We start from the raw sequence: 26,761 nt of genomic DNA, 5'->3' as shown, positions 1-26,761 counted from the left end.
GCCGTACAGCCGTACTGCCGTAGCCGTACAGCCGTGGCCGTACAGCCGTAGCCGTACAGCCGTGGCCGTACAGCCGTAGCCGTACAGCCGTAGCCGTACAGCCGTAGCCGTACAGCCGTGGTCGTACTGCCGTAGCCGTACAGCCGTGGCCGTACAGCCGTACTGCCGTAGCCGTACAGCCGTAGCCGTACAGCCGTGGCCGTACAGCCGTAGCCGTACAGCCGTAGCCGTACAGCCGTAGCCGTACAGCCGTGGTCGTACTGCCGTAGCCGTACAGCCGTGGCCGTACAGCCGTACTGCCGTAGCCGTACAGCCGTAGCCGTACAGCCGTGGCCGTACAGCCGTAGCCGTACAGCCGTAGCCGTACAGCCGTAGCCGTACAGCCGTAGCCGTACAGCCGTAGCCGTACTGCCGTAGCCGTACAGCCGTGGCCGTACAGCCGTAGCCGTACAGCCGTAGCCGTACAGCCGTGGCCGTACAGCCGTACTGCCGTAGCCGTACAGCCGTGGCCGTACAGCCGTACTGCCGTAGCCGTACAGCCGTGGCCGTACAGCCGTAGCCGTACAGCCGTGGCCGTACAGCCGTACTGCCGTAGCCGTACAGCCGTGGCCGTACAGCCGTGGCCGTACAGCCGTGGCCGTACAGCCGTAGCCGTACAGCATAGGCCGCATGGCGTATACCGTACAGCATATACCGTACAGCATATACCGTACAGCATAGGCCGTATAGCATAGGCCGTATAGCATAGGCCGTACAGCATATGCCGTACAGCATATACCGTACAGCATATACCGTACAGCATATGCCGTACAGCATATGCCGTACAGCATAGGCCGCATGGCATATACCGTACAGCATATACCGTACAGCATATACCGTACAGCATATACCGTACAGCATATACCGTACAGCATATACCGTACAGCATATACCGTACAGCATATACCGTACAGCATATGCCGTACAGCATAGGCCGCATGGCATATACCGTACAGCATATACCGTACAGCATATACCGTACAGCATATACCGTACAGCATATGCCGTACAGCATAGGCCGCATGGCATATACCGTACAGCATATACCGTACAGCATAGGCCGTATAGCATAGGCCGTACAGCATATGCCGTACAGCATAGGCCGCATGGCATATACCGTACAGCATATACCGTACAGCATATACCGTACAGCATAGGCCGCATGGCATATACCGTACAGCATATGCCGTATAGCATAGGCCGTACAGCGTAGGCGTAAGTCGGGTTACGTAGTCCGTGTAACGTAGTCCGTTTTACGTAGTGGCGTGGGCAGTAAGGCGTCGTCCGTACAGTCCGTACAGTCCGCAATGCGACGTAAGCGTCCCATAACCGTCCTTTGGTCCCTGCCGTTCAAAAGGAATCGCTCAGCTCTTAGTTTTAGTTTTTACACAAAAAGACTCATTTCTTATAGATATACGGGAGATCGGAAGGCTCTGTTCCGGATTTGGGTGAATAAAAGTGAGGTTAGGTGGTTATCCCGATGACCCCTGTCCCTCTCCTACAGTCCTAGTTTTTTCTAGAATAAAAAAAAATGAAATCTTCACTGCAGGCCTGGTCTAAAGTCTATTATTTATGACCCCAAGGACCTAAGATCCTTGTTATGTGACCTTTGAATTTTGAAATGACGGAACAGAGCTTACGTAACTGGAGAGCATGGCTAGTGTATAGAAGAGAGAGAGAGAGAGAGTGTAGTTAGATAGACGAGGTGGGAGGAGTTAAGAATATTATTGAAATTGTGCCTTCAAACTTGGATTGTTGAGTCCCTTCCTTCCTACACGCACTAAGATGTCCTTTTACGATTCACACGAGAGACACACAAGGATATGCACAGAGAACACAGCTTATGGACAGGAGCAGAACTGGAGTTGTAATCATGTTTTATTATTATTTTTTTTTTTTTGAAATCCAGAAACGAGCGAAATTTATTGGAAAATAATCATATAGGGTAGTAGTGAAGGAAACCTAAACTAAGTTCAAGACTGATGATGTTTATTAAGAGTTACGAAACACAAAAAAAAAAACAAAAGAAACTAAAATTTCAAGAGAGTTTTTTGTTTTCAGATTCGAAAAGAAAACGATATTATTGTTGTTGTATAGAGACAAGTCGGGTGGTTAGACCCCCCCCCCTTTAAAAAATTGAAAAATAAATACAAAAAATTAAAGAAAATATCACTAAATTGTAAGAAGAAAGGATGAGAAGAATCGAACAAGTTTTGAGTTTTAAACTGTAAATAGGAGAATTGTTTAGAAGAAGAAGAAGAGTGGCGGAGAAGAGTGGATCATCCTTCTCAAGGATAATAACAAGGAGCCCCAGAACCTAAAAATCTAACTAAATAAATAAAACTAGAAGGATATGCGAATAAGAGAAGCTGTTTTCAAACCAATTTCAACTATTTTTTTTTTGTTTTGATACAAATTAAGAGAGACAAACTATTAAAAAATGTTCTTAAATTGTAAATAAACACAAAGATACATGAAACACACAAAAAACACACAAAACCAACATGCATAAAAAACATACAACAAACACATACACAAAACACATACACACACACACACAGAAAGAAACATAAAAGATTCCTTATGTATTGTATTTTATTTTATTATTATTATTATTATTATAACTACTATTATAATTATAATTATTATTTTAAAATTGAAACTTGTAATTTGAGTTTCTTGGAAATAGCAGCTTAGTCAAATTGTTGGAAAGAGAAGAGAGGGGAGAGTGTACAGTTTTGGGAATAAAAATGGCCCATTAAGAACTATTCAAAACACACACAAATACATATACAATATATAACAGATACAGATACAAGATACCAGATACAGATACCACATACCAGATACCAGATACAGATACGGATATACAGATACTTGTACTAATGTTAGTTGCTAGCTAGTAAGGAAACCCTGTGTGAAGGAAACCCAATTTTCTTTCCTCATTTTTTTTGCTTAGCTAATAATTAAAAAATAAAAAACAAAAAAACAAGTGATTAAAAAATAAAATTTAAAAATTAAAAAAAAAATAAAAATAATAATAATTATTTGGGAAGAGGTAACTAACTGAAGGTAAGATGTTTAAGAATTTGTTCTATTCAGTTGCATTTTAATGGAGGTCCTGTAGGGTGTTTTGGAAGGACCTAAAGTTCCAGGAATGTAAACAAGAAAGCATTTAGAGCCGAGCCAGGACTAAGAACTCGGAATCCACTCCAAGGCTGAACGAAAAGGATGCCAGTGCACACAAAACTTTATGCCCAAGGAGCCAGGACGAGGGACAGGACGAGAAACGAAACAAAAGGATGCGATTGTGGGGGATGAATGTAGGGCTTGAGGAGTGAGGAAATTTGTATAAACGCAACTTAAGTGAGCATTAAACACGCTCCACTGAAGGACCACAGCTTGGGGGGAGGAGGGGTGAGGCTGTGCAGGACTCGCCCAGGACTCACTGAGCTCACAGGTCTCAGGACCAAAAGTTCCTTGGCGTCTAAGTTGGTCAATAAACATTACCAACGCCACAAAAACCATTTAGGTGAACTATTAAAATTGCGCAGCATTTAAGTTGGCAGGACCTCTTTATCCTTCACAGTCTCTCGTCCTTGCTGGAGTCTTATTTCACGATTATGTTTATTTATATGGCTCACACGAGCCAGAACCAGAACCAGAACCAGAACCATGAGAAGGACTCTGGCAGGCTCTTTATGGACTGGCTATAACCAGATGATGGCAATAAGGACGAAATGATGGCCAAGGACAACGGGTTGATTGAAAATTCACAGCTTTTCTTTATACTCCAAAGAGGGTAGAGGGTATAGAGGGTATAGAGGGTATAGAGGGTGTAAAGAGGGTGTAGTAGAGTGTATATAGTGTCTATAGTATATAGAATCAGCTGGGGAGAAATGCAAATGCCGCCAACTAATTAAAATCTTCCCCCCAACGGGCCATGAGTTCTCTTCTCTCTCTATTCCAAAAATGGCAAAAAAATATATTTAAAAAAAGTAAGAATAAAAGAAAAAATCTGAATATGCAATGCATTCATAATGCATGCGCATAAATCCGGGCATAAAAGAGCCGCGGCTTAAAAATTAAAATCTGCAATTAAGCGCCAGTGTGTCCAGGTGTCCAGGTGTCCAGGTGTCCAGAGAGTCCTGATATAAAAAAAAAAAAAAAAAGAGTCCTGCGTATTAAATTCATGCTTCAATTTCGAAATTCATATTCGCATTGGCATTGGTTTCCATTTCAGCTTCGATTTCAGGTTATTTGTGGGTGGAACCACCGAATCCTGAACCGAAAATATATGGTATGGAGGACATGGCCAGGAGGCTCTCGCGTGTTACCTGTTACCTGTTAGCCTATAACTCATAGCTACACTGAGAGTTTGGTATACAAGTAATCTATAATTTTCAGCAGGATATTTAAGAGTTATTTTTGAACAGTGTATGGAGTTTGGAGGGCAGCTGGGTCGGCGGTGAAATCTCAATTTGAATTTGAATGCAGATGGCGTTTGATTTTTGGCCAGCCTAATTATGTGCGTCTCTCTCTGGCGCGCTGATTATCCTGCCAGGCAGGCAGGACCTCCCCCTAGGCTCTACCCCTTTTGGAGGTGTGTGTGTGTGTGTGTGCAAGATTGGCAAACCAAACAGGAAATGCTAATTACATGTAAGTGTACACAGCATATGAGTGTTTGCGTGCCACACACACCCCCCTTTTGGCCCCGTTGTACGTGGCAAGGATACTGCTTGCCACCTCCTCCCCCTCTACACCCCCTTTTAACCGCATTTCGGCAACAGGACCTGCCGGCTCATGCAATATTATTGCTTGCAATCTAATTAACCGCACAGCGAGACTCCTCCGCTATATAGAGAGCAAAAGGGGGTATACTCACTCACCTGGCCAATATTTGCGCCAACTGGTCCTATCAAAATGGCCACATACTTCCACACACACACACACACACGGCACACACACCACTCACACACAATGGAAATTATACGCTTAATTGAGAGCGGAATTCAACGCTAATTCAATTCGCTTTCACTCCACGGCTTCAGGAACCGGCCAGGACCTTCGATCCTGCGATGCTGCGATGCCTGTAGTGGCTTGTCGGTCTCCTGACTTGTCGGTTTGGCAGCCCAAAGAGCCAACTAAGCGGCCGCAAAGTGGCGGTGGCGGTGGCCTCCAGGCTTATTAATCGCGTTAGGCATTCCAGGACGCCGAAAACAGTGTATCCTTTAACCCACAACAAGGTCCTTAGTCCTTTTGCGAATTTCAGTTTTAAAGTATTTTTTGGAGAAAGAAAATAAAGTTTAGTTGTGATCTGTTGCTGACACAGTTCCTTTATCATTTATCCTTTATCCTTGTTGGTGTCTTGGTCCTGGGCAGAGATCCTGCCATTCCCGCTCGCCCTGTCGATTAGTCAATTATAGACAAATGGCCAGGGAGTTGGGACTTGGGAGCGCGGCACAATGTAAACAAGCCATCAATAGCAGGGAGCAGGAGTGGGGTTGGAAGGGAAGGGAATCCCGGCAAGCCACCAGGCCTGGTTGAGATAAAAGAATTATGCAGCAGGAGGAGGGAGGATGAGGAGGGAGCAGGATCCTGGCACACTCACACACAGAGAGGGAGAGAGCCTTACACAGCTTCCCAACACAAAAGGCGAGAACCGGACCCGGGAGCCATGGCAGGAGCAGCAGGACCAGGAAACCCCAAACCACACAGAGAAACAGAGAAATTGAAAAAACAACCAAAGGAAAAGAGGTCCTGCCAAAGGGCGGAAAAAAAGGATACAAGAAAAGGATACAAGAGAAAGAAATATACTTTTCGAGTGGAATTTTTCCAATATTTTGGGGTTATGGTTTACGATTCTATGCTTTTTTGCGCAAAAAGGACATTTAGAGACATGCCTAGAACAGAGAGACCAGACTTTAATATGATTTTTAAAAATATACAAGCCATAGTTTCTAGCTTCTATACTTTTTTTTTGAAGAAAAATTATTATTCCATCTTCTATTATTATGCTATTATCCTGCTAGCATCCCCCTAATTTCTCTCAGTGCCTCATAGCTATGAGAAAATAAAAAGAAACAAGAAAGAAGAACAACACTTCCGAGGCACCTGCAGACGGAAAAGATATGCCAAGGCAACTAAAGGGGAATCCCCACGGAGAATAGCGGTTAGGATAGTGGTTCCGAACAGGTCCTGCAGCAGGACATTCTCCCTCCTTCACTCCCTCCCTCACAAAAGCCAAAAACACAAAACGGAAATCGAAAAGAATGAAAAAAAAAAAATGTAAACACAACAGAGGAAGAGAGAGCAGAGGAGGAGGAGGAGGCTAGAGAGGCGGCAGTGGGCGTGGCTGTCATTTGTTTTAAGCGATTGGCAACCCGGGGTCCTGAAAAGGGGTATCCTGGCTAGTGGCTAGTGGCTGGGAGGGCAGGGAGGAGTTGTGGGCTTAGCTTCGGTGTCGGGCAGAGATAAACAAAAGTTCGCAGAGTCCTGTGTCGGGAGTCGGAAGGACTAAGGACAAAAGCCAAAACAAAACGCCACAAACTGCAACAGTCCTTGGAGATATGGGGCCAGCCATAGAATATTGCCACTCGTAAAAATTTCCAAAATTATCAAAGTTATTATTGCTTTTCAGAATATCACTCATACGCCCTGTGACCCAGATTGTTGGTTTGTTTTTTTAAATAAAATATATTAGTTGCTAAATAGGGTTGGTTCTTACATTTTTTAGTTGAATTTAATTTATTTATTAGTTTTTTTTAACAAATACTTGGTTTTTTTTTATTGTTCAAGTTTTGATTTAAAAAAAAAAACTATAGCATACTTTTTGGGGGGCAGTTGGGAGAGTTCTAGTTCTATTAGGAGGTAGCCCTAAAAGGCCACTATGGGAAATTTACAAAAAAAAAGGGAAATTTATGGAAGTCTTCTCGGTTCGAGAAAAATTAGTTTTGTTTATAAAAAAAAAAAGGGGGGTGGCATATTATTACCAGAACTATCAAATCTTTAGTTTTAAAAAGAAAAGAAAATGCTTCTTAATATATTTTTTGTTAAATAAATTCCCTCATAAATAACCTCAAGAAATTAAATAATAAATTATTAACAATTAAGACCAGGAAACTTTAAAGAAGAAATAGTAAACTTTATCAGAAAAGGAGCCACAAAATATCGTTGAAAATATAACCTAAAAAGAAAAATCTCTAAAATTCAACTCATTTTAGACCTCCTTTTAGACTAAAACTATTTAAAAATAGAAGCCCAACTGCCAAGCCACTCCCCCTGCTAGTAACTCCTCTCCTCTCGCACCCAGCAGCCACTCGATTTCCGTCAAATGCCCTACCGGGAAATGGAAAATGGGATACTTACTCCTTCTCTATGGCTTCAGGCACTGCCTCGACTGCATGTCCTGGTTGTCCTGCCCCTCGTGACACTCCTGTTTGCTGCCTCTGGGCTGCAAATATCCTGACCATGATGCTGGCAATTGCCAATTGCCATCGAATGCAAACAAAAGGCAAACAAAATCTAGTTAATTGGGTAAAATGCTCAACGGAAATTGAAAGCAAAAGCAAAAGTAAAGTGATGGCAGGTCATAGGTCATTGAGAGAGACCAAAAATGCAATAAATATCGAAATTTGAGCTCCTCTTTCCGTAGCATTATTTTATTTATCGATTTATGCAAATTTTTGGCGCCCAAAAGCGAACCAACAGTTGAACATTTTATCAATAAACAACAATAAATTAAAATCAACAATCACAGGACACTAAACATTCATTCCATCTCTCTCTATCTAACTCTCTACTATAGCCTTCTCTTTTCCTACTCATTTTTTTTTTTCGATGAAAAATTGAAAATGAAAATGAAATAAATGCAAATTGTCAACGCCACCATTGCCGGAATAATGCCATCGGCTGGCTACAAATTCCATGCCATTTTCATCCAAAAAAATACAGAAATTTTATACCGAAATGGAATTTATATACATATATATGTATATGGAATATATATATATATAGTATCTGGAATAAGTATGGTGTATACACTTGTATTCCTTCCGGTCTGTGGACAAATTCCTCTCTGAATTAAAAAATCACAAAAAAAAATAATGAAAAAATGTGCATATTTCTGGGAGGGAGGCATTGACACAGCAGAGTGGGCGTGGCAGGTGAGGTCAGGGGTCAGGGGTCAAATTGAGCCAAAATATCTGATCTTAGGGACTATCTACACCATCAGACAGGATCTGTCCATCTCTAGCGCCATCTCTAACTTAAATAACTTTAAAAACTATTTTTAAAAATGCCTTAAAAAAGTGAAAAAGTGGGTGTGGCCGGTGAGGTCAAGGGTCAGGGGTCAAATTGAGCCAAGGAATCTGATGTTAGGGATTATCCACGCCATCAGACAGGATCTATCGTTAAAAACTATAAACAATCGAAGAAGGGCCATCTTTAACTTTAACAACTATTTAAAAAAAATGCCTTAAAAAATGTTGATAAATTTATAAAGCATTTTTAAAGCGTTCTTTGAAGAACACTCAAAAAAAAGAGAATCAAGAAAGTTCACTTACCCCTCACATTTTTTGCGCACTTTTCCGTTGCCATTTGTGCATTCTTTTGTGCGACAAGCAAACAATTTGCATTTTCCATTTTCCATTTTCCATTTCGGCATCAAATGAAATGTGCCCGACCGAGCAGTCGACCACCGACCACCGGCCTTCCTCCTGATGCCACATTTTCACTCTCCTGATTTCCAGATCCTTTGCTTTCCGTTGCTGCAGGAGCTGCTCCGATGATTTATTGCACTTTTGACGTTATTGATATTTTATTTGTTTGCGATGAAGTCATTTAGTGGCGGGGCAGGCAGGCTCCTGCAAGGACGATGATTTATGCCGACATCCTGCCAGAGCTCCGGCATTCCTCAGATGTCTCTCTAGCTGTTTCTCTGGCTTATTAGAGAAAATGTAAATAATTCTAGAATGTGGGGGAGAGAGAATAAATATTTAGTTTTTGTCTTAATTTGACTTGAAACCTATTTATTAGGACTAGAATTCAGGATATAACTACTATAGATAGTTGGTTTTTGGTTAAAAGAAGTTATAAATAGTTATATTATAGTTATATTATAGTTATTACATCTCTTGTTGCTAATCTCTTTCTATTTTATTGTTTCTAAGATGATTTTTTAAATACTCTTAGCTAGAAAGAACTAGGAAATGCTAGATCTTAGAACTAGCTTGATTTATCGATAAGAGCTTTAGGGATGCCTATCGAAGTTGGTTCATCACCAAGAAGGACAATGACGAAGTTTCGCGATAGTTTCAAGATTTCTAAGATGTTCTTTTAAATACTTTTGGCTAGAAGCTCAAGGATACAGTTTAGATCAAGCACGATATATCGATAAGAGCTTCGAAGCCGGTCCATCCCTAAGAAGAAACAGTAATTCTATCCCCAGAAAAGACAGTGCAGAAGGTCCCTAATCACACCGATAGTTGGCACCTCAGATCCTCCCCGATATATCGATAAAAAAAGCCTCAAGACCGCAAGCTTTTAATCGAAATTGTGCCATCGCCCAGAATAACTAGTAATTCCGGTAAGAATTGTAAGTAAAATCTATAAAAAATGAAACCCTTCAACTCCCAGTAACCCTTCAACTCTCCCACTGACAGCTTGGCAACTATCGAGATAGAAACCCCAAGCGCCCCAAGTAGAGCTCAGCAAACCGTGCCCCACCAGTCCAAGTCAGAATCCTTCAATCCGAATACCACATCAATCCCTTCCGTTGGGGGAAACACTTTCGGTTACCGTTTCGATCGTTCGACTCAAAATCAGGCCCCAAAAAATAAAAGCTGAATCAGAAACAGAATCAGAATCAGAATCCACCATCCACTATAGCTATAACTAAACGAGCCCAAGTCCGTAAACAAAATCCGAGAGTAGACGAGAGTCGCCATGTCGCTGGGATTGAAGAGGTCCTTGTTGTGGGTCGTTGCCCCCTGGCGTGTCTGTGTCCCGGCCGCATCCTGGCATCCGCTCCATCTTCAGCAGTGTCGCCACGCCGCAAAGTCCAGCTACGACAAGACGGTCTGCAATCTGAAAGTGAACAAGGACACCAAGGTCATGGTCCAGGGCTTCACCGGCAAACAGGCCACATTCCACTCCAAGGAGTCGATCAAGTATGGCACCAAGATCGTCGGCGGCGTCTCACCAAACAAGGGCGGCACCCAGCACCTGGACAAGCCGGTCTTCAAGGACGTGGCGGAGGCCGTTAAGGAACTGAAACCGGATGCCACCGTCATCTTCATACCGCCACCGTCGGCCGCCGAGGGTATTTGTGCGGCGATCGAGAATGAGATTGGACTCATTGTGGCCATTACGGAGGGCATACCCCAGGTGGACATGGTCCGGATCATGCAGATGCTGCGCTGCCAGGAGAAGTCTCGCCTTTTGGGGCCCAACTGTCCGGGTCTGATATCGCCGGATCAGTGCAAGATCGGCATCATGCCCGGCCACATCCATAAGCGTGGCTGTGTGGGAATTGTCTCCCGATCCGGAACACTCACCTACGAGGCCGTCCATCAGACCACCGGGGTGGGTCTCGGCCAGGCACTGTGCATCGGATGTGGCGGTGATCCCTTCAACGGGACCAGCTTCATCGACGCCCTGCGCATCTTCCTGCCGGACAAGGAGGTCAAGGGCATCATTCTGATCGGTGAGATTGGCGGCACCGCCGAGGAGGAGGCCGCCGACTATCTGATGGCCAATAATACGGGCTGTGAGGCTAAGCCCGTGGTGGCATTCATAGCCGGACAGACGGCGCCACCTGGTCGCCGGATGGGACATGCCGGTGCCATCATATCGGGGGGCAAGGGGGCGGCCAGTGACAAGGTCAAGGCGCTGGAGAAGGCCGGCGTCAAGGTGGCCACCAATCCGTGCCACATGGGCATCACACTCTACAACGAGATGGTGCGCCTCAAACTGGTCCCCAAACTGGAGAAAAAGGACAAAAAGGACAAGAAATAGGACGAATCGTCCTAGGAATGTTGCCAATTGGAGAGGTGGGGAGGTGTTGCCAAATGGAGGGAATGGAGTTGAACCAAAAGTTTTGAGACACGAATACTATAATGTTCTAAACCGTATTGATGATCCATTAAAATGATTGAAAGTAACTGAGTGGGATGGGTTTTTATAACAAGGGGAGTAGGGGTTCCAATAAATGGGTTAATAAGGGGAGACCTTAGGGGAGGTACTACTTATAAGGACCATCTGTTATTAGACTATGATAGTTGGCCAGAATGGGAGACATAAAGTGCCCAAAATTCAGCTTCAAGGGGGTTTCAATAGATGAGTTATGGAAGGAAGTAAGGAAGGTCTTAGGGGAAGTACTACCTATAAGATGTATCTATTATTGGACTCTCTAACTAGTTAAGTAGCTATGATAAGAGACTAAGAACTACCTATAGGAAGAGGAGTATAGAGCCCAAAACTCATCATACAAGAAGGACTAATAACTGAGTTTCAGGAATAAGTCCTTAAGAGAAGTATCTGTCATAAGACTCTCTAGCTGGAACTTTCTATGATAGTTGCCCATAAGAAGGGGAGTATAGTGTCTAAGATTCAGCTTCAAGGAGGTCTAATAGTTGAAGGAAGGTATGGATATGGAAAGAAGTTCTTAAGAGAAGCACTATCTATAAGAAGTATCTGTCATAAGACTCTCTAGCTATCTATGTAGCTATAACTTCTTATGATAGTTAGCCATACCAAGAAAATTATAGTTCCTAAAATGCATCATAAAAGAGGATCTAATATCCCAGTTAAAGTAATAACTCCTCAAGGGTAAGAACTATCTTCCATATCTCTTCCAAGAGTTTAGACCAAGTAGTCCTTGTTTTAACCCCCAGCCTACTTGCTTAACCCTCTTAAACCCCCTTAAACACCAACTCTTCCATCCCAGTAACCCCTGGAACCCCAGTTGTCATTATTTTCCACTTCTCCCCCGGAATATCTCCATTCATTTTTCGACTCTGTTAAAAGTGCTAGTTAGATGTGAAGAATTTATTTAGCCAGCAGATTTTTATATATTTTTTGTATCAGTAAGTGAAGTAGCAGATCAGGATTCCATTGGTGAGTATTGAAGACTATCCTCTATCCTCTATCCTAGAATCTCTTGCCACTTGCCACTTGCCACTAATATTTAAGTCACTTTCCCAGGACCCCATCTCCCTCTCCCCCTCCCATGACCTCTTCAACTTTGGGGGGCATAATTTAACTGAAAGAGAGCCAGGACCTCCGAGACTGTTAAATGGCTGAGGAGCTCAAGGAGACAAGTGCCACATAGACTTCTTTTCAGGCAGCTATTTGCCTCATGCCTCATGCCTCATGCCACATGCCTCATTAAGGATATGACAGTGTCTATAACCCATCTCTTTCATCCCCCCAGCTAGCTGTCTCTCTTTTTTTTGTCAAAAGTTTCCATTTCAAATGTGTGGCAGAAGAGCCAGAGTGGCAAGTGGCAAGTGTGCTTTTCAGTTTGCCATTTTTGCGCTTTTTCACCTGAAGAGCATAGAGGGGAGGGGAGGGGATTGAAGTGGCATGCCACAGAGTGAAAAAAAAGTAAGGCGTAGTGGGGCGTGGCAGGCCCTATTTGACCGCAACTACAGCGAAAAGCAATTAAAGCAAGACTCGAAAGGAGCCACCGATAAAGGGTTAAGGGACAAAAAACTAAAGGGTTAAGAGGGGTCAGAGGTCAAGTGGCACAGAGAGTGAGGGTTAAGAGTGGCACCACCCCCTTTGATTGAGTGGCAAGTGCCCCAGAGGGCAGTCGAAAAAGCAAATCAAATCGAAGCCTTTTGAATAAATTTCATCCTTTGGAGGAGAGAAAAAAAGGGGTTAACCTCATCACCCTTTAGGACCAGCTCCCCCCCTCCCCCTTTTCAGTTGACAATTTATGAGACCACCCCATGCCCTTCGAAATAATTGAAAAACTTAGCCCATCCTGCCACTCTAAACTGTTCTTGCCTCTTGCCCCAAAAACCGCCAAAAAAACATAACCTCAAAGCCCACACACACACACATGCAACATGCAACAGACTTACTCCGACTTGCCACTAATAAAAATAATAGAACTAAGGGGCCAAGGGGTGGTCCTCATGCAAACAAAACCCCAAAATGTTCCACTTAATTGCTGCCATTGGTCTGAAACTTGGTCCTAATCCCAAGGAGGCAAGGTCCTGCTCCTTCCTCCTTCTTCTACTTGCCATCTAAATTGGTTTATTTTCTTGCCACATTCTAAGGGGGGGAGGGGGGAGGAAGATTAGGAGGTCCTGGGCCAAAGGCAAATTAAGGGACTCTGGTGGCAAGTCTAGTATCTTGAGCCACTGGCTGCTCGTCATGCAACTCGTGTGTCCTTGTCTTGTCCTTCCACGCGTCCTCTTCGGTTGCATGCCACATCCCCCCCCCCCCCCCCCCCTGTTGCAAGACCCACTCTCCTGATTGCCCAATTACCGCCATTGACATTTAATCTGTTTATGATTTTGATTTTGATTTTGATTTCTGATCTGAAAGCCGCTCCCTTCCCTGCTAATTGGCCTTAATTGACTTTCCTTTTCTGTTTAGGCCTCGATTAGGGGTGGATCTCATAGATATGGCACTACTAAATAGGAAAAAGGGGTAGTAGAGTAAAAACTATCTCTAATCAGTCTATAAACTTCATCATATCACAGATTATACTTCTCTTTATGTCTCTTTTTCAATGAAAAGTATCAGGTATCATATACCCTTGAATAGATCACCTTAACCCCCTAGTAACACCTATTAAATCCCCACTTTGTTACCCCCTTTCCAGTCAGCCAGTTAGCCAGGATGAACATCAAGCTGGACCTCGATCTCAAGTCCAATCCGGACTTCATACCGCAGTGGTACGGCTCCTCCAAGTCGCTCTTCAAGCCGCGGAAGAGGAGCGATCGCAAGTCCTCCTCCCAGGGTGGCTCGGGGGGTCCTCGACTCTCCCTCTACCAGAGGGTCTTTGCCAGTTGCAGTTCCGTGGCCCAGTCCATCATCGAGCTGACCACACCGAAGGGTGGCCTAGACCCACCAGCAACTACTCCTACTCCTACTCCTCCTCCTAATCCTAATCCTAATCCTCATCCTGTCCAGAAAGCAAAGTCCAAGTCCAAGTCCAAGCCAAGACCGAAGCAGAAGAAGCCTCAGCCCAAGATGGAGCCACTGACTCCGCCTCAAGGCACCACTAGGACTTCGGTGTCCTACAAATCCGCCCAGTGGACCAATGAGACCACCACCCAGTTGTCCCAGCACTTCGTCCCTTGTCCCAGCCCCCAAACGAATGCCAAGTCCTTGCCGCCACGCGTCCAGGACCTCTATTGCGTGCAGCAGGAGGAGATCCGGTTCCTGGCCACCGTCGACGAAGTGGTCCACGGCTTCCGGCACATGCAGACCTACGTGGAGGAGGCCAAGGACTACCAAGGACTGGCCATCGGCAGTGTCCTGGTGGCGGGTAGTAGTCGCAGCATCGCCGACTCCCGCCGGCCCCGAGTGGGCAGTGTGGAGTCCCTCTTCCGGTCGAGAGTCTATAATGTCAACTCCTCGGAGCTCATGGGGAGTCGCTCCTTCTCCTCCTCCTCCGGCTCCTACCGGAGGAAGGGTCAGGGACAGAACCAAGGATCTGCGGAGTCCGAGTACGAGAAGGATATGATCGAGGAGAGCGAGGACGAGCGGTTCTATCGCCGGATGATGAAGCTCTATGCCACGGCCCATACCCTCCTGGTGGACTTCACGAAGCACAAGGCCATTGAGCTGCGAGACCGCAGGACCAAGCAGTACCACGGCAAGGATAAGCCAGTGTCCTAGAGTAGTGTCCTGGCACTCTCGGAAGTTAGTGTTTTCAATTTAAATAAAATTAATTATTGGCGAGTGAATGAAATAGTTTTAGAGAGTGTATCCTTTATTATCCTGCCCGGCTGTCGCAATTAATAAAGTTTTCCGCCACCGACAGAGGGGGGGAAGGGAGGGCGTGGCAGGATTAACAAGGATGGTGTCTGGAACAGGATATACCCTCTAGTCTCCAACACTTTTTAAACAGAAATGAGAAATAGAAAGTCCTGCTCTTTCGATTCTTTAATTTTCAGTTAAAACTCTGATCCAAGGACCTGTGGCAAGGACATGCCTGCCGACTACCCTGTTGGGAAGCAACTGCCCTCCTGTTTACAGTTCGCTTTTCGCAATTTTAAGCGAAAATCGCTGACGCTGCGTGTGTGACAGCAGAAGCCGCAGACCCCCGCAGGTCCTGGTCCTGGTTACTCTCGTCCTGGCCCCTCTCGTCCTGCCCAGAGTGTCTTTGCATCATTTTTAGACAACCGCACAAGGGTGACTTTAATGTCATCAGCGGTTTTATCCCATCGTCCTCGCCTCCTGCCTCCTGTCTCCTGCCACCCACTATCCCATGTCCTCCCATGTCCTTGCTCCTGATCCCAGACCCAGACCCCCTCCCACTCCACTTCCGACAGCTGTCAGCGGATTTAATGTGCAGTTTTAATCAAATTCCCATCAGGCTAGTTCTGGTCCTGGCCCAGGACCCACTGATTTTTGAGAGTGAGGGGCCCAAAACATAAGGGGCATAAGGGTTTTAGGAGAAACATGTCCTTTAGTTAGCTTTTCAGAAGGGCTGGGAAGGGGAAATATATATAACCTCAAGGAAAATTTTGAAAAAATTAAAAAAAATATTTTATTTTTAGATTTTAATGCAGAACGATGGGAAATTCTTCCACAAATCGATTGAGATATTCCCCAAAAGAATTGGATCAAAAATGGAAAAGATATAGCCTTTCCTAGGAGACCTACTCCAAAATCCTACTTTTTTAAGGGTTTCCCCAGGAAAAAATTGAAAAAATTCAGAAAAATATTTTATTTTCAGATTTTGATGGAGAATGATTCGAAATCCTTCGAGAAATCGTTAGAGGTATTTCTTTTAGGAATCGGATAAGAATTGCCCGAGATATGGACTCGGAAAGTGGTCAAATAGGGATTTCCGGGTTTTCAAAAGGGTTCCATCAGAAAAAATTGAAAAAAATCGGAAAAATATTTTATATTCAGATTTTGATGGAGAATGATTCGAAATTTATCCACAAATCGTTTAAGGTATTCCTTTCCGGAATCGTATAAGAATTGGCCAAGATATGGATATGAACGTTGGCCTCATGGGTATTTCCGGAATTTTCAAAGGGGTTCCATGGGAAAAATATGAAAAAATTTAAAAAAATACTTTGATTTCAAATTTTGAAACAGAATGATGAAAAATTCTTCCACAATTTTTTTGAGATATTCCCCAGAAAAATCGGATAAGAACTGATCAAGATATAGCCTTCCCTAAGGGGCATATTCAGAAATCCCACTTTTTGAAGGGGTCTCCCCAGGAAAAAATTGAAAAAATTTTGAAAAATATTTTGATTCAGGATTTTAATAGAGAATGATGGGGAATTCTTCCACAAATCGTTTGAGATATTCCTTTCAAGAATCGGATGAGAATTGCCTGAGATATGGGCTCTGAAAGTGGTCATATAGGGATTTCCGGGATTTTCAAAGGGGTTCCATGGGGAAAAGTTGAAAAAATTCTGAAAAATATTTTATTTTCAGATTTTGATAGGGAATGATTGGAAATTCATCCACAAATCGTTAGAGGTATTCCTTTCCGGAATCGGATGAGAATTGGCTAAGATATGGACTCGGAAAGAGGCCTTATAGGGATTTCCGCATTTCTAAAGGGTTCCATGGGGAAAAAATTGGAAATATTTTAAAAAATATTTTGTTTTTAGATTTTTATGTAGAACGATGGGAAATTGAGGTATATCTTTCAAAAATCAGATGAGAATTGGCCAAGATATGGATATGAACGTGGGCCTCCTGGGGATTTTCGGGATTTCGAAGGGGTTCCATTAGAAAAAATTGAACAAATCTTGAAAAATTTTTTGTTTTTCGATTTTAATGCAGAATGATGTGGAATTCTTCCACAAATAGTTTGAGGTATTCCTTTTAGGAATCGGATAAGAATTACCCTAGATATGGACTCCGAAAGTGGTCATATAGGGATTTCCAGGATTTCAAAGGGGTACCATCAGAAAAAATTTGAAAAATTCTGAAAAATTGTTTATTTTCAGGTTTTGATGGGAAATGATTGGAAATTCTTCCACAAATCGTTAGAGGTATTCCTTTCCGGAATCGGATGAGAATTGGCTAAGATATGGACTCGGAAAGGGTCATATAGGGATTTCCGGATTTCTAAAGTTCCATCAGAAAAAAATGAAAAAATTCTGAAAAATATTTCATTTCCAGATTTTAATGCAGAATGATGGGGAATTCTTCTACAATTCTTTTTATGTATTCCTCTTGGAAATCTGGCAAGAATAGGCCAAGATATACCCATAAATACGAAGAAAAAGTCCCTACAGCCTCTCCAGCCTCGATAAGATCTACTATAATTATTAAGATCCTTCAAGGAACCGCTCATCAAACAAACTTTACGAGTTGCAGCCGATTGTGGCAAGAGCGTGATAATACTTTACTTTACCTCATAACTCCGGAGTGTGGAAGGCAGAGACTTCCTAGCTCCTTTAGAGGCGAAAAAAAGGCAAGTTGCCACAACTCGATACAATTAAAAGGCCATCAGGCGAGTGCCGGCAGGGGGGGTGGGGGCAGGGATAAAAAAAATGCCAGAAATGGGAAGCTGGAAAGTAAAAAAAAGTGAAAAAGGAGCAACCGCTGTCTTGTAAGCAAGTGCAAAGTGCATTGGTTACGATGCCACTAACACTTCAGACTTTGTGGCGCGCAGAGACTTTGCGGTTTTTATGCTCCACTTGCTTCCCCCCTCCTCCCCACCCTTTCATCTAGCGGCAGTGTGTGCCACAGTTTGGGACAAGGTGTTTGGGGCAAAGTTTTCGTCGACATCTTAATTTCTCACTTGTAAATTGAGCTGCGCCAGCAACCGCAAATTAGACCCCAAAGTATACGTACTTTGTGGATGCCAAATATTCCCTGAAGGGGAGTCTCCTTGCCCCATCTTCCATGCCACACACACATTACTACACAGACATTCATGCGTGAAACCAACACACACACACACTGGGAAGAGGGGAAGGAGGAGGAAGGGTAACAGGACAGGAGAGTGGCAAGGACGTGGAGCTAGTCGGGTTGAAAGGGACAAACAGCGCGTGGCCGAGGCCGAGTCGGATGTTGCAAGTGCGTGAGTGCCACAAAAGGTGTGATGGGGAGCTTGTGGCATGCCACACCACAGCGATTGTCGAGTTCAATGGATTCCCTTAATTATTAAGTGCCATTAGGTATCCGCACGCCAAATTGAATTTAAACTAAATTAATTCCACTCCCACACTCGCCGAAAAGTCGGATAAGTTGATGGTTATTCGATATTTTCGATCAATTAATCGATAACAAAAGGATCAAGGACAATAGGGCTGATATTTTGAAGGGATTTGAGGATATTTCAGGGTATGTGAGAAAGAAGGATATATTTATTTTTTTCATTTTAATTCATCATGGGAATATTTAAAAATTTAATTTCAAAAAGTTCCGGGGTTTCTTCCGAGTTGAACTGTTTCAATGAAAGTCTAAATTATGACTGGCATAGCCAGTCCCGGCTGCGATCCGCACTTTGACTTTTTTTGGAACTGGAAGGGCCCGTGGAAAATGGAAAAAGAAAGAGAGGAGCAGCGCGAGAGAGGCTGTGCGAGGCGAGCAGTGCGAGAGGAGCAGTGCAAGAGGAGCAGTGCGAGAGGATCAGAGCTTGAGAAATGCACTCGATAGAGACAGCGGGAGAGAACCAACACTAGAGAGTGCTCCAGCTTTTTGGGGTGGACAATCTCCAAAAGGGTGGCCCATTTTCGGATGTAAAATTATATTTCAATTATAATTATTAAATACTTAATAAAAATATTTTATGCAAACAAAAATACGTTCTTTAATGTTATTTAATTTCCTGGGGCCCTTAAAAGTAGGCAAGAAAAATGTGAGATTTGGAAATACTTATGCTTTAAATTCTTAAAAGTGATTTCAAAAAAATGTGTGACAAAATAATATGCTAACTTTTGTTGTTAAATTATAAAATAAAAAAAAAACAAGAATTATAATTGAAAAAAAAACTTTAAAAATTTGTATATTAAATATTTAACTCCTCCTGTAATATTTTAAGCAATTATCATATATCTTTACATTTTAAATGATTATGTCAAAATTAAAAAATCTAATTTCAAAAAGTCCCGGGGTTTCTTCCGAGTTGAACTGTTTCATTGAAAGTCTAAATTATGACTGGCATAGCCAGTCCCGGCGGCGATCCGCACTTTGACTTTTTTGGGAATGGAAGGACCGCAAAAGAAAATGAAAGAGGGGAGCTGCGCGAGAGGAGCAGCGCTGGGAATGCTCTCGACTCGCGGGAGAGAACCAACGTTAGAGTGCTCTAGCTTTGAGTGTTTCATTTGAGATTGAGAATCTCCAAAATGGTTGCCGCGATCCGCACATTCACAATTTTGCAAATGGAGAGCCCCAAAAAAAAAATGGAGAAGAGCAGCAGTGCGAGAGGAGTAGCGAAGGGGGAGTAGAGGAACTAATTAAGGTGGACTTCCTCCAAAAGGGTGGCCCGTATTACAAAATGGGATTGCTAATTTAATCGGATTACTTGATTACTTGAATTAAACTTGATTTAAACTTGATTTAAAAGATTAAATGAATAAAAAGCTATTAAAAGTTAATTATTGATTTGTTTTTTTTTTAATATTATCCTATTATTTTTCATGATCGTTTCTCTTTCATTAAATTTTTGTTTTCTACTAATTTCTGTATTAATTTTTAAAAAACTGATCCATTTAAATATTAAATTTTTTACGTTTCTTTTAATATATTCAACGATGGAGTTGTAATTTTTTTTTTAAGTAAAATTGTTTAAATAACTGAGATCACTCACATATGAATATCCATACAGATTGATGTTTTCCAATCCGATTTCCGTTTAATGAAATTAACGATTTTGAAATCCATGGAATATTCCTTATTCCTTATCCTCCATCCATTTTCAGCGGCGTAATTGGGACTAAAAAAGACAAATAGTAAAAAAATATATGGTAATTTTTAATCTTAAATAAAAAAAAATTGTAAATTATAATTGAAAAAAAAATTTAAATAGTCTTTTATTAAATATTTTACCTCTTTTGTATATTTTAAGCAATCCTCATATTTCATTACATTTTAAATGATCATGTCAAAATTAAAAAATCTAATTTCAAAAAGTCCCGGGGTTTCTTCCGAGTTGAACTGTTTCAATGAAAGTCTAAATTATGACTGGCGAAGCCAGTCCCGGCGGCGATCCGCACTTTGACTTTTTTGGAACTGGAAGGGTCGCAAAAGAAAATGAAAGAGGGGAGCAGCGCGAGAGGAGCAGCTGGGAAAGCTTTTGACTCGCGGGAGAGAACCAACGTTAGAGAGTGCTCCATCTCTGAGTGTTCCATTTGAGGTGGAGAATCTCCAAAATGGTGGCCGTGATCCGGACATTGACAATTTTGCAAATGGAGAGCCCCAAAAGAAAATGGAGGAGAGGTGCAGTGCGAGAGGAGTAGCGAAGAAGAAGGAAAGGAACTAATTAAGGTGGACTTCCTCCAAAGGGGTGGCCCGTATTTTAAAATGGGATTGCTTAATTTAATTGGATTACTTGAATTAAACTTGATTTCAAAGATTAAATTTATAAAAAGCTATTAAAAGTTAATTATTGATTTATTTTTTTAATATTATCCAATTATTATTTTTCATGAACTTTTCTATCATTAAATTTTAAAAAAAAATGACCCATTTAAATATTATATTTTTTACGTTTCTTTTAATATTTTCAACGAATCTTGTTATAGTTTTTTTTTACGTAAAATTTTTTAAATAACTGAAAGTACTCACATATAAATATCCATAAAGTTTGATGTTTTCCAATCCAATTTCCGTTTAATGAAATTAAAGATTTTGAAATCCATGGAATATTCCTTATTCCTTATCCTCCGTCCATTTTTAGCGGCGTAATTGGGACTAAAAAAGACAAATAGTAAAAAAATATGGTAATTTTCTTTGTTAATTATAAAAAAAAAAAACGTAAATTATAAATAAAAAAAAATGTTAAATAGTGTTTTATTAAATATTTTACCTCTCTCTCGTTGTATTTTAAGCGATCCTTATATTTTTTCACATTTTAATTGATCATGGGAATATTTAAAAATTAAATTTCAAAAGGTCCCAGGGTTTCTTCCGAGTTGAACTGTTTCAATGAAAGTCTAAATTATGACTGGCATAGCCAGTCCCGGCGGCGATCCGCACTTTGACTTTTTTGGAAATGGAAGGGCCCCTGGAAAATGGAAAAAGAAAGGGAGGAGCAGCTGTGAGAGAAGCTGTGCGAGAGGAGCAGTTCTAGAGGAGCACTCTCCTAGCACTAGAGATTGATCCAGCTATTTGAGGTGGAGACTCTCCCAAAGGGTGGCCATGATCCGCACATTGTATTTTTGCAAATGGAGCGCCGCAAAGGAAAATGAAGGAGAGGAGCAGTGCGAAAGGAGCAGAGCTTGAGGAGCAGCGTTGGAAAAGCACTCGATAGGGCCAGAGGGAGAGAACTAAAACTAGAGAGTGATCTTTGGGGTAGAGACTCTCCAAACTCCAAAGAGATAATATATAAGGAGAGAAGCCTAAGAAATCCACTCTTTAAATTCAATTAAACAATTAATTAATTTAAATCATAAAAAATAAGAATAATTCTTCGAGTAATTTATTTCCCCAATAATCCTGAATGGCTAATGACTCTTCCTCTAAATTGATTTCTGTTTTTTATTTTTTTAAACTATTGGGGGATTAGTCTCCACTTCCATTAGCTCCGTGGGAGAGTAGGCGAGTGGCATGCCCCCTTTTGGGGCGGCACCCCTGACTTTCAATCTGCCACCGATGATTTAAAAAAAAAAAGAGAGAAGTTTCAATGCGACTGTTGGCTGCTACACTTGCTGCGATTTCCCCAAGGGTGGCCTCCCTGTCTCCCTCTCCCTGCCAACCCCCTTTGGTGGCGCCACCCCTGGGAGGTCGCTCCTTTCGTTTCGTCGCGCTTTTCACACCCCCCCCAACACCCTTTTCACCCCCTTTAGACAAACATTTGCAAATGAGCGTTGGAGCATTGGAGCGTGGGGCAGGCACCGAGGAGCTGCCGCAGACTCTGCCTCAGGTGGCACTCCCCCCTCGCCCCTGTGTCGCTGCAATATGCGTGCACAATTAGAGATAGTTGTGGCAGCTTTTCGGGGCTTGAAATTGAAATATTTAATTAAATTTGACAAAGTGCAGTGGCAGTGCCACCCTTGCCACCCCTTGCCACAAATTCCAAGAGGCAAGGACTGAAAGAATTAAGGAAAAATGCTTAATTTTTTTAAACTCTAGGTGAGTTGTTTATTTTCTTTTGTTTTAAAAAAAAAAATAAAGAGTCCTGGCCAATAATTTGGCCAATGGAGTGCCATTATTGGCCAGAAAGGAGTCCTGCCTCGCGTGGCACGTACAAAAGTTAGTCTGCTGCTTCCAAAGTGTGGCACCAACTGCAAGTCCAAGTTGGAAATGATTCATGGGCGCTGCAATTTAGCTGCCAAGTCGCGAAAAGTACCGGAAACGCATTCATTTTCCGCATTCTTCACATCAATAATGGAGTGGCAAGTGGAGAGAAGGAGGAGTGGCAAGTGTAGAGTAGTAGTGGTGTGGCAGGACCTAGAGTCCTGCAGAGTCCTAATTAAGTTTGCAACATTTATGACTTGTTGGCCGAAAGTCCTAACTGGCCAACGAGGGTTAAGTTTATTGATTGGCTTTTCGTCCTTTTCGTCCTTTTTGTTCCTCATCCTGGCTCCTCTCTGGCAAGGATAACAGAGTGGAGGCTATCCCCCCATCCCTCCATCCCCTTCCTCCATTTCATTTCACGCCTCGTCGCCCTCCAAGGACTAGGCTAGGATCCTGTAGACGGCGGAGGTCCTTTTTTCGAGGCTGCACTCGTCTGTGAAATGATGACAGTTGCGGTTTCATTTTTTACTGTCCTTGAAATTTATTGCAGTGTCTATCAGTCAGTCAGAGAGAGAGGGGGGGGGTGGAGAGACTAGTCCATCTTGCCACTGACCTTGCCCCATGCGCCCCCAGTGTCCAGTTTTTGATTCGGATTTGCTTCCAGAGAGCTGCCACCGGAGAGAGCTGCCACTGGCAGATAAGCGGCCGCAATATGGTGCCAGAACACTGAGAGAAAAAGGGGTTGTTCGTCTTTAGTTACTTCCTCTTTAAACCTTAACCCACTAAGTACTACTTTTTTTTAAATTAATTTTAGTTTCTATTTTAAAAGCTTATATTTTATTATGATTTTAGTTATATTTTATTTTATTTGTAATATTTTATTTTATTTAATTTTTATTTTTATTTTATTATTATTTTATTTTTGTTTTATTATTATTTCTATTATTATTTTTATTATTTTTTTTTTTTATTTTTTTTTTTCTCAGTGCCTCTGGGATGACCCCCCAGTGGCGCTCATATTTCAGGCTTGTGTTTATGCATCTTAACACTTGCTGCCCCCCCTAGTGCCTGCCCACTCCCCCCACCCCCACCCCCCTTGAGAAAGAAAAAGGACCTCCACTTCCTTTAATCTGCTTAGACCGCCGAGCAGACCGTTTCCGACTTGGCAGAAGAATTTATTAAAAATAATTATTAAAAAATACAGAGAGAGAGAAAAAAAAATAGAAAAAAAATATTAGATCCTGATCCTTAGATCCTGCCAGCGACCTGGAGCTACAAGAGTTAGAAGATCCTGGCCAGGACGAAGACCATCAAGCTTCCAAGTCCCAAGGTGAGAGTTCCGGCACTGCCCTTCACGCCCACCTCCTCACTGCCCAGGGGCAGGGCCCGGCTGCGACGCGCCTTGTCGATGGAGGACTGGCAGGAGGACTCCCGCCTCACATACCGGAACAGGGACTCCACCAGGTTGCTGGGCGTGATGTTATCGCACTTCTCCAGGATCTTAACGGTGCAGGTCTCGAACTCGTAGAGATCCAGGCACTGACTCGGCCCGAGAACGAAGTTGGGCAGACTGGAGCCGGAGGTCCAGTTCTGGCCGAGCTCCTTGGGCAGATAGCCGCCGAAGGTGGAGTTCAAGCAGTTGCCGATCCCGTCCCGACTCTGGTGGAGGCACTCGGGCCCCTGCTCGGCGATGAAGAGGGCGATCTGGTCGCCGTCCTTGAAGCAGACAAAGTCCAGCAGCTTGTCGGTGATCCTCCGCATCATGGTGTTGTGGCTCTTCTCCTCGCGGGTCAAACAGGGGATGAGGGCGGCGTTGAAGTCGTTGATGCAGGCCTTGGCCTGGGGCATCCGCTTGCAGTACTTCTCGAACACGATGTCCAGGTCGCCCTTGGGACTGGCCTCCTCGATCTCCTGCTGGATGGCCGTGAAGTTGGCCAGTCCGGCCAGGCACTCCCCCAGCTTGGTGGCCGCCGTCTCAATAGCTCCACTAAGGGCTGAGGCATCTACATCCTTGCCAGGATTAGCACGAGCGCACTTGGAGCGGAGGAGCTCCTGAAGATCCTCCAAAGTGATGGTGGCATTCCTCAGTCCCTCCGGCAGGTAGCTCTCCTTCAGCTTGTCCACGTCCACGTTCTTGAGGAGCGAGGGATCCAGACTGTCGAGGTCCACCGCCTGGACACTGCTCCCAAGGAGCTGCAGGACCGACAGGACCGCCAGGACCAAGCACAACAACCGTATCGACCAGCTCGACATTCTCGCGTTGACTGGCGAGGCAATCGGAGAACTGGAGCCGAGGAGGCCAGCCGCCACTGCTCTGCCAGCTCCTTATCTCGAATGCCAGCCGAGGGGTCAGATTCTGATTAAAACGCCTCCCAGACACTCTCCATTCTCCACTGGCCACTGGCCACTGGCCACGAGGGTAATCGCCCGGCAGAGCCCATTAGGGCGGCAAACATTCTTCGCTTTGCTGGCCAGAGGTTTCAGGAGGAGGGGAAGGGGGTTACTTGGGGTACTTGGGGTGTTTGGGGGGCAAATAGAAGCTCCAGAAAACGGAATAGTATTAGAAACAAAGGGGACAAAGGGGACAAGGGGACAAAGGGGACAAAGTAGCGGACAGGCGGACAGCGGACAGGCGGACAAGGGGGTTTCTCATTTATAATCATTGTATTTTCTTTTAAGAGTTTGTTATTTAATTTAATAATCATTTAAAGTAATTAAAAATACCAAATAATGTAAGGGAAATGGGCAAAGAAGCGGACAAGCGGACAGTTTGGCGGACAAAGGGACTAAATAGCGGAGAAAGGGACAAATAATAGAAGAGATAATTGATTTAAATGGATTATATTTCTTATAAAGAGTATTCATTTCCAAAAAAATACTAAATAATATTAATTAAAAGACAGAGAAGCGGACAAATTGGCGGACAAGCGGACAGATTGGCAGACAAGTGGACAAATAAGAAAAATTCTCCAAATAATAAAGATTATAATTAATATTTAGACTAAATATTTTATTTTATAATCCAAAAATACGAAATAATGTTAAGAAAACAGCGGACTGGCGGACAAAGAAGCGGACAGGCGGACAAATAGTAAGATAACTTCCCTGTACTTCCAATTTTGAGTAAATAATTCCTAAAATAAGCACAAAAATACTAAATAATACTAAACAAATAAACCTATATTCCCTTAAAATCCCCCCTTTAAAACCCCTAAACTATTTCTCCCAGTGCACTTAAGTGGAACAATAACACTAGACACTTTATTTTTGTTTTTTCGACCTCTTGACCCCTCTAATCTGTTCGATTCTGAAACCAAAAAGCACTTTAATTTCATTAAACACCGGAATGGCCGTTCTAATGGCCATTTTGGAGGAACTATTCGCACTTCGTCCCACAGTTTGTCGGACAAATACCGCCACGATAGACCCCTGGCCCTAATAGCCCATTAATTTTTAATCAGAATGCGGTCTGGAAGCTATAGCTATTAGCTATATAGATATGGCTATAGTAGCTATACCTGTTTGGGAGTGATAAGCTCCGAGTTCTGGCTCTGAATTTGATTTTTTTTTCGGTTAAAGTGGAGATAGTGCTATCGGAGAGTGCTCTTTATAAGGGAGGGATCTATGGTGGGAGAGAGAATAAGAGAAGAGGGAGAGAAATCAGAGATAACCCGCTGACACACTCTCCATAGACTGATAAGCCTTATCGGACATACTATACCTGATGGCTGATCCCCAACAGCCAGTCGTCCAAATGGGTTTCTATTTTAATTCCATTAGAATTCTGTTTACTTTCGATAGAAATTCCAATAAAAATCTATTCAAATTCTAACAAAAAACTTTCAAAAAAGAATTCTATTAAAAATCTATTAGAATGCCAAGCCAAAATTTATAAGAAATAAAACATATTTTAGAAACAAGGAACTCTAAACATTCTTATATGACTTTAATAATGATATTGATAATATAATATATAAATTGATAATATAGAAGACTTTAATGTAGAACTCTTTTCTTTTTAGAGACCCATAAATCCCATAAACAAAAAAATAAAAAGTTTAAAATAAACTAACTAAAAACTTTATATATATTATTACAAATGCTATAGAAAACTTGAACGTAGAACCCCCTCTCCTTTAAAGACACTACTATACCCCCT

At 42.8% G+C, this 26,761-nt stretch overlaps 3 protein-coding genes and 1 non-coding gene across 6 annotated transcripts in view; 2 read left to right on the top strand and 2 right to left on the bottom strand.

Moving 5' to 3' along the window:
- The window catches only part of LOC26513822, a 33,420-nt gene that overhangs the window by 1,818 nt on the left and 4,841 nt on the right, over positions 1–26,761 (bottom strand). For all 3 annotated transcript variants that reach the window (XR_006507655.1, XR_006507656.1, XR_006507654.1), the window contains 3 exons: positions 20,992–21,117; positions 20,015–20,140; positions 8,604–9,006 (listed from right to left, as the gene is read on the bottom strand). This is a non-coding gene — a transcript (uncharacterized LOC26513822). The remainder of the gene's footprint in view (positions 1–8,603; positions 9,007–20,014; positions 20,141–20,991; positions 21,118–26,761) is intronic.
- LOC6504704 (succinate--CoA ligase [ADP/GDP-forming] subunit alpha, mitochondrial) lies at positions 9,713–11,205 on the top strand. The gene has a single exon (XM_001966327.4). The coding sequence runs from the start codon at positions 9,985–9,987 to the stop codon at positions 11,053–11,055; it is 1,071 nt and encodes a 356-aa protein (XP_001966363.1). The 5' UTR covers positions 9,713–9,984; the 3' UTR covers positions 11,056–11,205.
- LOC6504705 (microtubule-associated protein RP/EB family member 1) lies at positions 11,997–14,966 on the top strand. The gene is made up of 2 exons (XM_001966326.4): positions 11,997–12,156; positions 13,877–14,966. Exon 2 carries the CDS (start codon positions 13,894–13,896, stop codon positions 14,896–14,898), a length of 1,005 nt encoding a protein of 334 aa, XP_001966362.3. The 5' UTR covers positions 11,997–12,156; positions 13,877–13,893; the 3' UTR covers positions 14,899–14,966.
- LOC6504797 (27 kDa glycoprotein) lies at positions 23,723–24,914 on the bottom strand. The gene has a single exon (XM_001966325.4). It carries the CDS (start codon positions 24,853–24,855, stop codon positions 23,884–23,886), a length of 972 nt encoding a protein of 323 aa, XP_001966361.1. The 5' UTR covers positions 24,856–24,914; the 3' UTR covers positions 23,723–23,883.

The sequence above is a fragment of the Drosophila ananassae genome, chromosome XL (assembly GCF_017639315.1).
Source record: "Drosophila ananassae strain 14024-0371.13 chromosome XL, ASM1763931v2, whole genome shotgun sequence".
In the NCBI taxonomy this organism is placed as follows: Eukaryota; Metazoa; Arthropoda; class Insecta; order Diptera; family Drosophilidae; genus Drosophila; species Drosophila ananassae.
The sequence above is the reverse complement of the archived record's forward strand: the minus strand, read 5'-3'. Positions and strand labels throughout refer to the sequence as shown.

Coding starts and splice junctions, on each gene's coding strand:
- LOC6504704 (XM_001966327.4), top strand. CDS start 9,985: ATGTCGCTGGGATTGAAGAGGTCCTTGTTGTGGGTCGTTGCCCCCTGG.
- LOC6504705 (XM_001966326.4), top strand. CDS start 13,894: ATGAACATCAAGCTGGACCTCGATCTCAAGTCCAATCCGGACTTCATA.
- LOC6504797 (XM_001966325.4), bottom strand. CDS start 24,855: ATGTCGAGCTGGTCGATACGGTTGTTGTGCTTGGTCCTGGCGGTCCTG.